The sequence below is a fragment of the Mustela erminea genome, chromosome 4, assembly GCF_009829155.1.
Source record: "Mustela erminea isolate mMusErm1 chromosome 4, mMusErm1.Pri, whole genome shotgun sequence".
Classification (NCBI taxonomy): Eukaryota; Metazoa; Chordata; class Mammalia; order Carnivora; family Mustelidae; genus Mustela; species Mustela erminea.
The window spans coordinates 11,930,253-11,946,049 of record NC_045617.1 but is presented as its reverse complement, the minus strand read 5'-3'; the positions used below and the strand labels follow the sequence as shown (position 1 = coordinate 11,946,049).

The window sequence follows — 15,797 nt, the reverse complement described above, 5'->3', positions numbered from 1 at the left end:
ATTTGAAAGATACTGATTTAGAGACGTATTTCGCCAGATAAACACATTTGGTATGAATGTTAAGTGATAGAAAGTAAGCTTAGAAAGGATTTAAATTCGGGTCTAAATCGCAGGACAAACAGAATCCTCTCAGCCATCAAAAAGCAACACAAAATAAAGCCCAACCCAGTCCGAGACTTGGGGTCCTGTCTCGGAGCCCTGCGTCTGCCAGCTGAGCAGGCAGGTGTTTTGTTTTGTTTTGGATGCAGTTGAAAGCCTAGGACATAAAAGGGTTTATGTCTCATGTGACTTAAGATGCCATTTGAGGTCTCTAGAAAAATAACGTTAAAGTCCTCTTTTAAATTTCCGCTTCACTAGAAATTCTCAGAATAATGTTTATAGGTTGGGTTTTTAAATTAAGACTAATTTCAGAAGAAGACTCTTTATTGATTTGGGGTCATCTTTCTGTTACCAGGAGTTGGCACACTTTTCCTCTGAGCGGACAGTTAATGTTTTAGGCTCTTGGCAAGGCTTCAGCTCTGCCTTCCGGGGCAGAAGCAGCCAGGGATGCCGGGCAGCTGAGTGCGTGTGGTGGCCAAGTGCTCATGGAACTTGACCTACGGCAGCAGGTGGAGGGTTCCACTGGCCCCCAAGGCCTTCGTTGGCTGACCCTTGCTCTGAGGATGCACCCTTGCCTCTACTCTCTGTTTTCCAGGGGGGTCATTAAAGTCTCTGTTACTCCGTGGGCCGCGTATTTGTGCCTTCAGAGGTCAAGGGGAGACTCTGTGCCACATGCATCTCTCTTGACGTGCAGGTTTAACGGGACATTGGAGGGAACCCACGGCTTGCTTTCTGGGTGAAAAAGGGAAATCAAAGACACAGGACCTGGCGTGGGCTGTGTTAGATGGGATGAGCCGTTTTATGTAAACTGTGTAAGTGTGGTCCTGAAACACACAGTCTTTGCTTCGAAGGAAGTGCCCGGTGGTGCAGAAATACTGCTCGAGCCCTTGAGACGGCCTTGGCAGAGACCGCTCGTCTTACTCGTTTCTGAGTTCTGACCCAACTCGGGTTAAATAAAGGCAGGCAGCAGGCCCTGGATCAGCTGCTCCCTTCTGGAGCCGGGTAGAGGGATGAGGGGGTGGGGGGGACCGACTCTGGCCCTGGGAGCCCCAGAGCCTCCAGCGGGCGCCTCCCTGGCCTCAGGGAGTTTTTACTGTTGGGACACACAGGTGCCACCTGAATGCGCTGCTAGCTTCCCTCCCTCGAGAGTTTGCACAAACTTGGCTTCTCTTTCAGCCGCTGTGGAGGCTGCAGCCCCCAGCCATGCCCTCCCCCACACTCTCCCAGGAGGGCAGGGTCTCCACGCGGGGCTCAGTGCTTCATCCTCAGCACCCAGCGCGGAGCCTGGCGTAGAGGAGGGGCTCCGGGAGAGAATGCCGAAATCGTGAAGTGTGATTTTTCTGGCCCACCCTTCGGGGGAATTCGGAGGAAATTTCTTCTTCTATATTTCAAAAAAATGGCAGAACTTGGCAAGCTGAACTCCTTGTACAAATGTTGACTTTTATCAGTCCCTTGTCCTGTGCTAAGTAGTTTTACGTTTGACCTCATGGACTCATCGCAAGGACCCTCTCAGACCTGATCCCTGCTTTCCAGGTGGGCACATGGAGTCGGGGGTGGGTGGGGGGAATCAGTCAAGGCCACACAGTGGGGAACCGCCGTGGTCAGCAGCTGGGGGGTACCTCCACAGCCTGTGTGCATGAGTCCCCTGTCTTGGAAAAAGTGTTTCAGAAATCTTGGCCCAGCACGTGCTCTGAGGCCCTTGGCATGAGCTTTGCTCGGATACCAGGGTAATAAGAGAGGGCTCAGGTGATGGGCTGTCCCACTCGGGATGCACACGCCCCTGTCTTTCATGCCACCATGATGCTCACCTTGTCATCCTCGGTCAGGTGTGGACCTGACAGGTGGCCACATGAGGGTTGTCCATCTCTGCCACCCACCCCTGCTCTCCCCTGTAGCCCAGGCCCCTGCTTCTGTCTCCCACCCCCTCCCTGCTCTGCCTGACCTCTGGCCACAGCTGCTCTGGCCCCCAGGTCCAGGCACACCCCGTGCTCCCTCCAGCCCCAGACCTGGCTTCGTGTAGAGAACTCATTTATCCCAAGTGCCTGGTGTCAGTGTTCGCAGCTCAGACCACGGTGGGTCTCGGTTCTGTGTCCACAGGACCCCACACTTCGGGCACCGATCATCTTGAATTACTTGCGCAGAGTGTGGCTTCCTAGCCAAACACCATGAGCGGAGGAACTGTGTCAGTCTGTTCATCGCTGTGTCCATAGAAACAGAACACTTTGAGCCTTTTCAACCTCGAATCATTTTTTTTAAGTGACAGGAAAGGAGTGCATTTATTAAAAATACTTAAAAATTAAACCACTGTAAAAGAGAAAATTCAAATGAGCCAAAGGATAAAAATATCTTGGTTAACACTGCATATGTGATATATATCATTCCATTTTTAGAAAATCTGTGCGTGTATGTTCGTGTGTGCTAGAGAGACACAAAACGCACACCTCTTTTCTGCCCTTCCCGGGAAGTCGTGGCCTTCTCGGGTCAGCAGCCACGTGTCTGTCCCGTCGCTGGGAACTGTTCTGACACCTCAGTGCATTTCTGTGCCCTGATTTATTGGGCTATTCTTTATGTTTCAGTATAAAATAAGGGCTCTCCTGTGACATCAGCTCATGTTCACTTTTACGGTTTCTGTTCCTCTTCTGCTTTTGGAAATAGAACTCTTTGGTCTGAAAAACAGAGCATGAGTGTTTGCTCTTCCTTTTTGTACCATTTGGATAAATTTAAAAACCTGTTTCTCTAGAGTTTTCCATCTAGGGATTGTTTTACTAAGACCAGGGCCCTCCCTCTTCCGCCCAAATATGAATTTCACTGATCACCTTGAATGCTTTTTAACCCCCACCCCAGCCTGCCAAGGTGCTGAGCACTGTCGCCTCCTCCCCTCCCGAGAACCCCTGGGGGTGGGGGTCAGGCATGGCCTCGGCTACGGGTCCTGCAGTCGCTGACGTCTGACCTGGTGCAGGGTTGGGGGGCCACCTTGCTCCCTGTGGGATGAAGCCCATCTCCGCTTGCTTGCCTTCCCAGGAAATCATTTGGCTCTTTGTGCTCCTTCTGGATTCCTGCTGCTGGGGCCATTTGGGGATAATATTAGATCTTTCTGTAAGTTAGTCGGTGACTTTAATATAGTGCAGAGTAAATTGAAAAGTCCTTTGTACAATTTTTAGATATTCCTTTTTTTAATTTTTTTTTAAACTAAGAGGAACTTTCCTGACAATTTGCTAGGATGTGACAGCTGACACAGTAGTTGCACTCAGAGCGCTGGGTCCTGCAGGCTTCTCGCAGCTTCCAGATGATAAGAGCACACACAGAGCGTAGACTGCACCTCCCCAGGGCTGGACTATCCTGGAGCATAACTAGTCATTTTCCCAGAGTCTAAAGCTTGTTTTTTATTTTTTTCTAACATTCTTTTTAGGGGTAATAGAAGTAGTAGAAACCTAGCTCTTCTGCTTCGTATGCTGGTGTAATGAAACTCTGTGACCATGATCCAGACAGGGCTTCAGTCCCCAGCGATGGCTCAGTCTCAGCTGGTCTGCGTGGTGGAGGCAGGAGGATGCGGTGGCAGCTAGGGAGCTCCCAAACGGGCCCCTTGTTGTCCCGAGCAGGACGAGGGTATCTTTCCTGTGAGGTCTACATGTCAGCTAAGTCCGTTAAGGATCTTCCCTCCAAGTTAACACGTTTCTTCTGAACCAGGGACTGAAAGAAGTGCCTGCTGGAAATGCTGTCATTTATCTTTTCCCTGTGAAATAGGATTCCAAGTTATGCAGCACTTTTCAGCCCCTTTTCTTAGGCTGGGAGTATTCAGGGCCCAAGTGTTACAAACAGCCGCCTCTGACGGAGGAGTCCGCGGCGCCTGCCGTCTCTCCCTCCGTGACCACTGGGCTGCTGACAGGTGGGAAAGCCCAGGCCACACTTGGCTGCTGAGCCGCGGGCTCCCGAGGGCCCCGATATTCCATGGAGTGACTGCGGCATCTCAGGATACTTCTAGACAATGTGATGTACTCATCCCACCATGATTTTTTTCTTTTAAGGTCCAAATCCTAGCGTAAGGTCAAAAGCCTCCAGGAGCCACGTATCCAAATCAGAGAGAGTACATGTCGAAGTTGTTACGCCCAGGGGATGAGATTTTATTAATATGAAACCAGGCGAAGGGGGCATGACACCTTTCTGTGCAAGAGTGTTGCACTGAGTCGAGGTCGGCAGGGGCATTCGGGCTCTGCCCCTGCGTTCCCCCCGAGAGACCCAGGGCGAGATGCTGGAGCTGGGAGTTGGGGCGCCTGGAGTGGAGACACGTCTCAGCCCCGGTTTAAGGGAGCAGCAGGCCTCCTTAGCCACACGTTGAAAACACCGAAACCAAAAGTAACTTTCGGATACCTTTTCTCTCCCAGTTTTTTCAAGGTATGGTTGATAAAACTATCTTTAAAGTGTAACCTGATGATTTGCTGGGCACAGACACTGAGCCATCATTACCGCGGTCAAGTTAACAAACACATCCGTCACCTCGCACGGTTACGTGTGTGTGTGTGTGTGTGTGTGTGTGTGTGTGTGTGGCGAAAGCACTTAAGCACCTTCATGCCCAGGTCTTCAGGGAGTTCCTCAGCTGTGAATAAGATCAAACCATTTCCAAGCTGGGATCAGCCTTGGTGTAAGCTCAAAACCTGACAAAAATGTGTTTTGGTCAGTATCACTGCTGTACCCTTACGCTATAGTTTTAGGGACAACTGTTTCTTCATTTAAGTTTTAAATGGAAGCCATAAGGAAAACACTTGTTTCGCACTCGCCTATAAAAAATGAAGCCCGCAGTGAGCCCACGATTCTTAGCACTGAGCCCACAGACTGGAAGCCAGGAAGCTGCAATGTGCGTCTGAGGTGGGGGCGTTCCTTCTCCTGCAGAGGCACACGCTGCTGGGCTTCCGACGGGCCCCCAGCCCTGACTTATAAACATCTGTCTGTTGCTTTATAAGCAGCATCCCGCAGGGGGGTTGCGGGGGACGTGGTGCCTGAAAGACGTGGAGGTCGTCTGTGGTTGTGTGGGAGCTGCAGGTGTTCTCTGAGCAGAGGCAGCCTTCGGGGGCCAGGAAGCCACAACCGCAGGGGCAGAGGCCCAGGAGGTATCCTGGAGGGGCGGGCACCCTGCAGAGAGCTAGCCAGGAGCCGGTCCTGTGCTGTCACAGTCCCTCACCCCTCATCTCTCGACCCCTCTCGTGTGGCGTCTCAGTCCCAATGAGGATTGCGTGCCGGCAGGTTGGGGAGGACCCTGGCCAGCATTGTCTGTCTGGCATCCAGCAGGGACTCAGCAAATGTGAGCTCCCTTTTCTCTAGGACCTCGTTGGCAGTTCAAGGGGTGACTTCTTGGGATAGGTAATGCCGCTTCTCTTGCAGCAATAAGGAAGTCGACTGGGAAATGAGCCTCACCCAGGATGGTGTGGAGGACCGGGGGCAGGGCTGGGACAGGATGCTGGTCCTCCGCACCTTGCCTCTGCTTTTCACGCCCTTCACTGTCGGGTTTGAAAACGGGCCAACCAAAGTAGTCACTGTTACTAGAAATTGTTCATCAGACACACCGAGAATTCTATTTTTTTTTTTTTTAAGATTTTATTTATTTGCTAGAGAGAGAGAGTGCATAAGCAGGGGGAAGGGCAGAGGCAGAGAAGCAGGCTTCCCGCTGAGCAAGGAGCCCGATGCGGACTCGATCCCAGGACCCTGGGATCGTGACCTGAGCTGAAGGCAGCCGCTTAACCACCTGAGCCACCCAGGCGCCCCCAGAATTCTACCTTTAACAGCTGGTGCGGGTGACCGTCACTACGAATAGAGAAACTGAAATGTAACCACACAGGCGAGTCTTAGGGGTATGATGTAAGAACACCTTTAGAATTAGTCTTCTTTTAGAGTTCCTGCCTCCTGATCCCTAGTAATCGTCACCACCTCCCCCAGACAGTAGCTAAACTGCGCCGCCTGAGAAAGGTGACTTTGTCGCATCTGAGCACTTCATCATGGCACCTTAAAAAGTGCATTTGCTATCACAATCTCCACGAACCTTCACTTTTCCCAGTTAATCTTACCAGAAGTGTTCTTCAAATGAATTCAGATTTTCTAAAATGGCAAGATACTTTATTTTTAAAGTCTCGTTATTTTAACACTGCAGTGTTAGGTGTGATTTTTGACATCCCAGCAAGGCAAAGCTGTAAGCTCACCAGCTGCCATTAACTTATGGTGCATTTTGTCGGATCTTTTTCGGTGCAGTATATGTGAGCTTCATATAGGTTCTATAGCCCTGGAAGCTGTTATTTTTCAGAATTGCAAAATTACATTGTCTGAGCTTGTGGTGCAAATACCAGCATAGAGATTTCCAATTAAGTGAGTTTGGGAGTCTCAGTAGTAGTATTATCTGGGTGGTTTAGCTCAGTTCGTGGAGGGCCGGACCCGGACTGCCAGGGCCATGGGTATGATTCTGTCTATTCCCTCTGTCCCGTGAGCTCAGTCCCCATACCTTTTACACGGCTTTCTCTGTAGACCGTGGGACAGCATGATCAGGCTGCAGGCAGCGCCACTCCTGGGAAGCCGAAGTCGAGGCTTCTCGCTGCACTGCTGGGTAGAGCGCCAGCCAGCCTCACGTGGGATGCTTTTAAAAAATAATCATAGCTTGGGCCCCCCACAGAGTCTGAGTGAGTCGGTCCAGCCTTGGGTATTTTTTTAAAGCTCGCACAAGTGCGTAATGTGCGGCCGGGTTTAAGAGCCACTGGAAAGGAGGAGCACAGGGTTTGGAGTGGTCTGGTTGCGTGCCCTAGTGCTGCTCCTTCATGACGCTTACAGCCCCGGCGGGAGAACAGCTGCCTTTTGGCTGCACTGTTCCGTTTGGCTTTTACTGTTCCGTTTGGCTTTTACTGTTCCGTTTGGCTTTTACTGTTCCGTTTGGCTTTTACTGTCATTAGGCTTTTAGGGCATGAGTCATAAGATTTGGTTGTCTTAAACATTAAGTGAGACATTTTGATAAATCAGGATGCATTTTGATTGGTGCCTTAAGATCCACATCTGTTTTCTTTTTCTTTCTTTCTTTTTTTTTTTTTTTTTTGGTATAAGTTTACCCAGAATGAATGTCTTCTGACGGGCGTTACCAGAAAAACGCTGGTGTTCACAGTTAATAAACAAAACTGTGGATAACGCATGTATCACAGGAGAATTATTAATACTTACACATGCTTTGAACTGTTTGAGAAGTAAATTATTTTGTATTGTATATATAGGTCAGTGCCTAGTTGGATGCTTAGTGCCTGTTATGTGGTTGATCTAACTTCTGCACCAAGATTTATGTGAAAATGAGAGAAATAATGGTATTTCAAGAGCCCCAGAGTCTGGGCGTTCTGGTCACAGACATCTGGCTGGGAGAGGAGCCTCACTTTCACTCTGCTGAGTCAGGCTCTGTATTAAAGGGCTCATTCCCCTTGTCCTTCTGGCTCATTTTGTGGTTCTCCCTTGGAACACGTGTGCTTTCCAGGGCCGTGTCAGCGCTCCTCTTCCCGAAGCCTCCCGCGCACTGCAGAGTGGCTCCCGTTGGTTTATGTTGTCTTCCTCTCCGGTTGGCTCCACACGAGCCCGGGTCGGCTTCCGGCGAGCCCTGGGCTGTGCTTCGGTGCGTCTCACCTTGGCAAGGGTACTGGCTGCTCCTGCAGGACCGGTGTTTTTTCGGGAGACAGAGACGGCCCTCAGTGGAGACCCGCTGAATTGAAAGACTGGCCAGAAGATCAGTGTGGACGGTAGGGCAGGGAGGGAGGCAAGAAGAGAGGGCAAGAGCATCGCGGTTTTGTGTCGAGCACTCTCATTTGGCAGGTGTCAGCGTTTGTAGCAGGGGTGCCTCAGGCCGCTGGGGTCGACCCTTGCACTCGTGTGAGCGGTTCGTGCTCTGAAACATCCCCAAGAAAGTGAACGGAGCATTAAGAGGTGGTTGTACCAAGTTGAGCTTTTGACCCCAGCCAGAGTGCGAGAGGTCAGGCCTGAAGGCACTTAAACTGAAGAAGGGAGAGTTTTAGCTGAGAGACGGTGGCCAAAGCTGGATGGCGGGGAGTCACTGGTACTGGGCGTGCTGCTTTGAGCAACGGTGGTGTGGGGAGGCGAGCGGAGTGTCGGCTGGGCCCTGGCCACTGAGCTGGGCGCTCATGGCCGTGCCAGGGAAAGGCCCCTGCCCCGGACAGGCTCACCCACTGGTGGGTGCTAGGACGGGCTGGAGCTTGGGTGGGCGTGAGACGAAAGGAGAAAGAGGTGAGAAGACCCTGAGAGTGATCTGAGGGCACTGCAGGCCCCATGGAGACACACGGGAGGAGACACATTTGAGACCTCAACCCCCCGGCCTCGGGCAGGACCATATAGACGGGCTCCCCTTGAGAAGGTTTTTTTGTTACTGTGCTTAAATTCAAGTAGGAACTTGTGCTGTCGGGGGGACTGACAGCCACCCTGCTTGTCCCTCAGTCTGGATGATTCCATTCCCACTATCATCAGAAAGGTTCCCACAAAGCCGGTTCATCCCTCTTCTCTGGCACTCACTGGGTTTTGCTGTATCACCTGCACCCCTCTGGGCCCTTCTGGGGAAGGGGGCTGTGCAACCCGCAGGGTAGGGGAGGTCCCTACCATCACACCTGTCCCCAGCACGTGCAGCACCTCTGACCTTTTGACTCGCATTCTGCTACTTGGCGTGAGAGCTCACAGTTGGATTTGAGGGCAGCGCTGCGGGCGTCTTGTGGCCACGCCATCCTAAAGTCCTTGTGGTGCCACGTCGTTCTGAAGGCTCCCCACCGTGCTCTTAGAAAGCCGCCAGCTTGGTTTTAGAGCACCCTCAAGTCTATTAAAGCGACGGCTAGTCCTGTGTCTTGTTTGCTGGTTTCAGAATGAAAGAGCCATCTGTCAGACAGCTATTAGGACAACAAAAAAGCATCATGTGTCAACACTGAGCTCCTCTCTTTACTACCATTTTCTGGAATGATTGCCAGGCTCGTTTGAGATGAAGGAGACCATTTGCCCTCTATGTTTGCCCCTTGAGGTCGCCCAGAGAGCCCCGGGCGGAGATAAACGCTGTCTGCGTGCTTGCTGGGGAGCCGGTCATCACGGAGCGCGTCCCGTTCACGACTGTGCCCGTCTCGCCCCCTCTCAGAGTGCAGAACAGATCGCCGCGCTGTGTAGGAGCTTCAGCGACGCGCAGAGTGACGGCATGGAAGGGCCGAGGGGGACTCGGGACCCACCTCCGCGGCCGCTGGCTCGTCACCTCTCCGATGCAGATCGCCTCCGAAAAGTCATCCAGGAGCTGATGGACACGGAGAAGTCCTACGTGAAGGTAACGGAGGGTGCTGCGTGTTCTTCCCCGCTCGGTGCCCCCCACTAACCCCCCGAGGTGGCCGGCTGTCGGCGGGGGTCCTCGGGTCACATGTGCCCGGAACCCCAGCAGTCCTGACGGAGCCGTCTGCTCCTGGAAGCGGCGGATCGCTGTCCGGGGGGTGGGCGAGGGGCCGGCGAGCTGGGAGGACTTGGAAGAATTAGATTCTCAGCTCGTTGCGTTACCAAGGTAGCTTTCGCTATGGAAACAGATGTTCTGGTTTGTCATCTGCAGTCTGTGGGAAGGGCGTCTGTGCTGGTGGCGGGAGAGGGCTGGCGATGACTTCAGGGGCTGAGGAACCAGGGAACGACTTGCTCACCAGCGGCTGTTGGGGAGGCCCCCAGACCTGCCTGGTGGCGGTGGCCCTGCGGGACAGGTCCCACGCAGAGCCGCGGTCATCACGGGGCCGCTCCCACCCCGGTACAGAGGGGTAGTAGGTGCGAGGATCTTCAGTACCCGAAGAATTCATTTATTTTTCTGAGGACCCCAGTCTGTAGTTTGAGAAACAATTTCTGAAAGACACTGGAGCCTGGGAAGACCAGGGTCTTCTGCCGTCTGTGTTTGCTGGAAGCAGCAGGGCACCGGGCAGTGGCTGCCGGTGCCCCCAGGCTCTGCCTCAGGGTGGCGGCACGGCCTCGGGTGGTTTCCCCCAGTCCCTCTCGGACGGGCGTGCCCGCGTTCCAGCGTGCGTGCACACGGCTGTCACCTTCCTCGTCCACACGGCAAATCTCAGCTTCCCCTTTCATCCCTGTCACCGTCATTTCATCTGGACGCTGCAGAAGGCCTGCTCGCAGGTGGGACTGCCCAGAGCTGCTCCTTCTGGCCCCGCGGGGAGAAAGAAGAGCTGTAGAGTTGGCAGTTGACTTTCTTTACCCCATGACGTCCTGTCCAGTATGTCACATGGGGAGATGACTTGCGCGCGGGGGGCTCAGACCCGGCTTCTGGGTCATCCCGTGAACGTGACAGCCTTTCCGAAGCAGCTGCCTGCGCTGGGTGGTTTGAGGCTTCAGAGACCCTCTGGCCCCCCGGGGACGGTGGTCACGAGCTTTCAACCACAGAGGCAAGGGTGGAATTTCTATTGCTGCCGACCGCGTGCCTCTGCTTCCCCGTTCGGCCCCACCGCATCGGGAGGGTTGTTTTGCTGAGATGCTGGCAGAGGACTGAGATGGATGTTCTGGGTGAGCTGGACAGAAAGGACCCTTTGCTCTGCAAGCAATCCTGCACTTTGTTTTCGTAGGGCTGCAGCTGGCTGGCTCCGCGGCTCAGTGCTCCCGGCTCCCGGTGTGTAAGTCCTCCTGGGCGGCCCCAGCCGGCACGAGGAAGGAGGGCTGCCCGTCACTGTCTCTGACCCAATAACCAGCACCGGGTGCCTCTTGTGATTCGCACACACACGCCACTTTTGTTTTGTCATTTCTCTTTGTGGCTGACATTTAACACGGGATTTTAGTTCCTGTTCATCTAACCTTGGTCCCTGCATGCGACTTGGAATTTGCAGCATTGGTGTGTTCGCCGAGATACGGTTCAGTAACTCTTCACGTCGCCCTGCTCTGAAGCAGTCACTGTGGAGGACGGTGAGGGAAGGACGGTGAGGAAAGGGCATCACAGGCCTGTCCACTTCTCCCAGGACCTGTGCCGTAGAGTCCTGGAGATTTCTGGCTCTGGCAAAGCTCTTCCGGTCTAGATTTCTCCACTGTAAAATGACGGAGCAAAGTAATGGACTTTGTAATCAATCACGTCTAGCATTTTCATTCTCAGAATTCTTTAGAATCAATGAAATAAGAAAAAAAAAAAAACCTTTTCTATTACAAAGTTGTATCCTGGTCTTGGCTTCAAATTATTAAATAAACCTATTATCTAAAGAGTTTTGTGAACACTGTCCACTCCCGCTTTTCTGTACTGCTGGAGTCCAGTTTACTGGAGACTCAAATGTGGCCTAGACTGTACACATCATGACTGCACTAAACCTCTGGAAACTTTTTCTTGCATCTGAATACGGGAGTTTGAAATTCGGCTAATGTGTCAACTCCAAAGTTGAAGAGCTTCCCAGATCTTGTCCCGCGCCTCTCAGCTCCACGGCAGGGCTGTCGCCATGCTCCCTGAGACAGAGGAGGAGGCAGGGTGAGCTGGCCGGTGTGGTCACTCCCGACAGAGGTGCCTTGCCAGAACTCCCCTTCCCTGCAGGGGGATTAACGATGCTGCCCTTGGTCACGAACGGAGACTGGCTCTGCCACCAGGCTGTCGAACCAAGCAGGACAGGTGTTCCAGCTGCTGAGTGCACTGGCTACTAGTGTCTGTGAATTAGGTCAGAAATAATTGTAACCACCTTTAGGGTCATGAATTGCAAGAAGACTTGAAATCCATCATTGCCGGTGGGAGTCTGGAGCCGTGGTTAGGGTTGCTGGAAACTCAGGTTTTTCAGAGACGTGTGTGATAAAGATTCTCTTCCTCTGTCTTTCAGGATCTGAGCTGCCTCTTTGAATTATACTTGGAGCCACTTCAGAATGAGACCTTTCTCACCCAAGATGAGGTAATCAGTCCCTTCCCCCTGTCCCCTGACACATAGGTCAGTCTGTTTGCCTATTAGTGGACCTCCCTGGAGGTTCTGTCCGCTGATCCCCAAAGAACATCCAGGACTAAAGGGTCATCAGAGGGACCCAGTTGTGGCCTCCTCCAAAACTTTTTATGTGGCCTCTGCCATGTGAGGCTCAGTGAGAAGAGTTTACCCATGCAGCACAGTCAATGTCCTTTTTGGAAAGAAGGTGTGGCCAAAAGTCGCTCTTTAATTCATGATTTGTTAATGTTAAATCTCAGCAATTAGTTCTTTTCTACTGACTTCCATTTTTTGCTAATTTGAATCCATTTACATTCATTTGAATCCATTGTTACATCCACTTACAAGGTTATTTTAGAATTACTAGAACCAGAGCTGTAAAAATTCTGTGTATAAACTAGGTCACGGAGTGAATATGCTGCCTTCTTTGAAGGATGTCCTTCTGTCTGCTTCTTGGTGAACAGCCTGGGATTTGCCTGTGTCTTGGGGTTAGAGTGGTCTCTGGGTCTTCGTTGCTAATACCCTCTTTCTGATCCCGGCCTTCATATTAGATGGAGTCACTTTTTGGAAGTTTGCCAGAGATGCTTGAATTTCAAAAGGTGTTTCTGGAAACTCTGGAGGATGGGATTTCAGCATCCTCGGACTTTAACAGCCTTGAGACTCCCTCACAGTTCAGAGTAAGTGTTTTTGAACTTTAGTTTTAAGCAAAAATAAATGGGTGGTGTGCAGAACGCTCCCTTGAAAAAGAAATTGCTGTCCCTTGCCCATTGACAAGGTAAACTTAGCGCTCTCATTGTGCTGTTTTCCTCTGGCAGGGAGTAAAAGCAGGCCATGTTTTCATCTTGAGTGGTTCTGGTAGTCAGAAGTCTGGGCGGCACAACTTATGTAGAATCGGCCTGTGGCTGAGCATGTCCACCACACTGTTTGCTCAGATCTACAGAACCATATGTAGGGAGTTTGCTCGATGCGGGAACCCCTACCCTGCATCTACTCTCACATCTTCATGGTCATGTGATGCTGGGATGAAAAGCATAGGTCAGCGGTTCTTTGATGAAACCCTGTCTCCAATGTGGGCACCAGTGAGTGGTGAGGAGCCCCTCTGGGGAAGGAAAGGTGCAAGACAGGAGAAGGGGGACAGGCCAGGATACAGACAAAAGCATCTGTCCTGAGTCATGCAGAGGTGGCTTGACTGATGATCCTCCCAGATCATTCGTATCCCACTTTGCCGGATGTATTTTTGTAGAACTTTCTTGTCCTGTGCCCGTGGTGTCAGTAGGCTCTGCTACCAGAAGGCGTTCAATCAAACTAAAGGTCTCCTAGGGGAGTGCCAGGTCGTTCTCAATCTGCTGTGAAAATGGGGTAGTCCTGAGTTTATTTCATTTGGTGGTTTCTCTGCGGCATTAGTGCCCTGGTGTCTGAGAGACAGGTGCCATGGATGCACCAAAGTAGTCAGATGCCATCTCAGAGCCAGCAGGCACTGATTAAACCATGTCCAATGTGACTTTTCCCTCCCCTTCCAGAAATTGCTCTTTTCCCTTGGAGGCTCTTTCCTTTATTACGCGGACCATTTTAAACTCTACAGTGGATTCTGTGCTAATCATATTAAAGTACAGAAGGTTCTGGAGCGAGGTAAGTTGCTCATACCTTTATAGTTGTGCCTTTTTTTTCAGTTCTTAAGAGTAAATTTGCATTTAATAAGTAGAAATAAGTGCAGTTTTAATGGATCATACTCTGTTCTTGACCTTTAAATTGACAGACTTTAGAAGAAAAAGTTGCCGGTTTATTTCAGTTTACTGGTAGCAATGAACACGTGTCCCAAGAGCAGAGATGTTTCTCAGCCATGTGTCACTCGGCTGTTGAATTACCTCTGGATTTTTTTCTTTTCTTTTTTTTTTGCCAAAGTCCCTGATCTAAAAACCGGGAACCCTAAGCTGGTAGATGGGAAAGAACGTATGCTGCTTTCTTCCTTTCTCCTTAACCGTCTTCGGCCTGAGGCTCCACCGCAGACCCCACCACCACACTCCCAAGCAGTGTGGTCACCAAAGTTAAAGCCTTTTTGATGGAACCAGGCAAACAATTAACAGCCCACATCCTGTCCCTGAAGCACCCTTCATCTCTCCACGTTTATAGTGTCTTTTTTCATTGGGTTTCACTGAAGCCTTTCATTTTCTGGAAGCCCAGATAGACTCGTTGGGTGGACCTCAGCCGTCTTCCCTCCATGCCGACTGCTGACCCCGCTCTGGGGGCCACGGGAGAGGCTGTGGGACAGGAGAGGCTGCGCATGCGCCAGCCCGCAGCGGGCGAGGCCACGAGAGATGCTGCGGGGCGGGTGGGAGAGGCTGCGCATGCGCGGGACTGCCGCGGGCGGGCTGGAGGCGTGCGGCGGCGAGCGCACCGAGTGCCTGGGCTTTCAGTCTCCGGCCAGTCAGCGGCCCAGCCCGGGCGTGTATTTGAGGATCTGATGACAGCCGTGACCTTGTTCAGTAGGGAGCTTTGTGCCACTGTTACCATTGTCACCATCCGCTGCTCAAGTGGCCTTGTGTGCTCCTGTCACACCGGATCAGGAAGGCTGCCTCACCCACCTGCAGCCGTCCTGTGGCTGAGGCAGCTCCCGCAGCCGCGCGCCTGAGAGGAAAGCTGCTCTGTCCGGAGCGTTTCTGGCGTGTTCTTCGGCATCTCATTTCTGGTGGCGGGGACAGCAGGGAAGGTGAAGGGTGCCGGCGCGGGCCGGGGCCGCGGGGCACCTGGCCCCGAAGGCACCTTACGTTGGCCGGACCCGGCCCCAGAGAAGGTCACCGGGCCGCCGCCGCCGCCTCATTCTCTCACGGGAATGGGGGAGCCTGACCTGAACGAGCGCAGCCTCCGCCGGGATGACGTCATACGTTTCTGCAGATCATCCTGCCGAGCTCCTAGTCCCTGGCCTTAACCCTTGGCTGGGTTCTCAGAGGACCTTCCCCGAGGGCCTTGCTTCGGATCCCCAGGGATTGCGGACACCGGAGCCATACTGGGTGGCGCACCTGCCAGCCGGAAGGAAACCGCGCCGTTTGGCTCTTCAGAAAGGTTTCAGAGCGGGAGAAAGCTGCATGGCCACCTGAGGCCACCCCCACACTCAGCGGCCTCTGCTAGAAACCCAGAGCCTGACGCTCACCCGGATCCCCGCCCTTATTCCAGCACCCCCACCCCCAGCTCTCTGCTGTGCCTTCGGATTGGTCCTGCCATGCCCCTAGGCCCTAACCCTAACCCTATGTTGGGTTCTGAGGAGTGCGTCCCCAAAAGCCTGGATCCAAAGGCCCCGGGTTTGGGGACCTTGAGCACTACCAGAGGACTCGCCTGCCACCCAGAAGGAAACCCTGGTCTTTGGAACTCTGGAAAGAGTTCCGGAGTAGGAGGAATCTGGAAGCCCCTTAAGCCCCCTTAAAGCCACCCGGACATTCAGCAGTCCCATAGATGACAACCCAGAGCCTGACACTCACTCTTATCCAAGCCCTCAACACTGCTCTCCATAAAGGTCGAATCAAAGCCAGCAGACGGGGCCTGCCATACCCCTAGTCCCTAACCCTAACCTGGGGTTGGGTTCTGAGGGGTCTGTCCCCAAGAACATGGATCCAAAGCCCCAGGGACCGGGGAGCCTTGAGAAATACCCGTGGTCTCAGCCTGCCACCCAGAAGGAGGCCATTGCATTTGGAACTCTCGGAAGCATTCAGAGTGATGGAAGTCTGCCTGCCCACTCCTGGCCACGTCCACCTTCAGCAGGGCCCTGGACACAAACGCGGGATAAAAAGCACTTCCCCT

At 52.7% G+C, this 15,797-nt stretch overlaps 1 protein-coding gene across 3 annotated transcripts in view; it reads left to right on the top strand.

Annotated features, from left to right (window-relative positions):
- Positions 1-15,797, top strand: part of TIAM2 (TIAM Rac1 associated GEF 2) — a 225,279-nt gene that overhangs the window by 199,471 nt on the left and 10,011 nt on the right. For 2 of the 3 annotated variants that reach the window (XM_032338642.1, XM_032338644.1), the window contains 5 exons: positions 9,236-9,415; positions 10,692-10,739; positions 11,913-11,981; positions 12,557-12,682; positions 13,526-13,634. In XM_032338642.1, coding sequence (XP_032194533.1) covers positions 9,236-9,415; positions 10,692-10,739; positions 11,913-11,981; positions 12,557-12,682; positions 13,526-13,634 — 532 coding nt within the window. The remainder of the gene's footprint in view (positions 1-9,235; positions 9,416-10,691; positions 10,740-11,912; positions 11,982-12,556; positions 12,683-13,525; positions 13,635-15,797) is intronic. The other variant, XM_032338645.1, reaches the window with a different exon arrangement.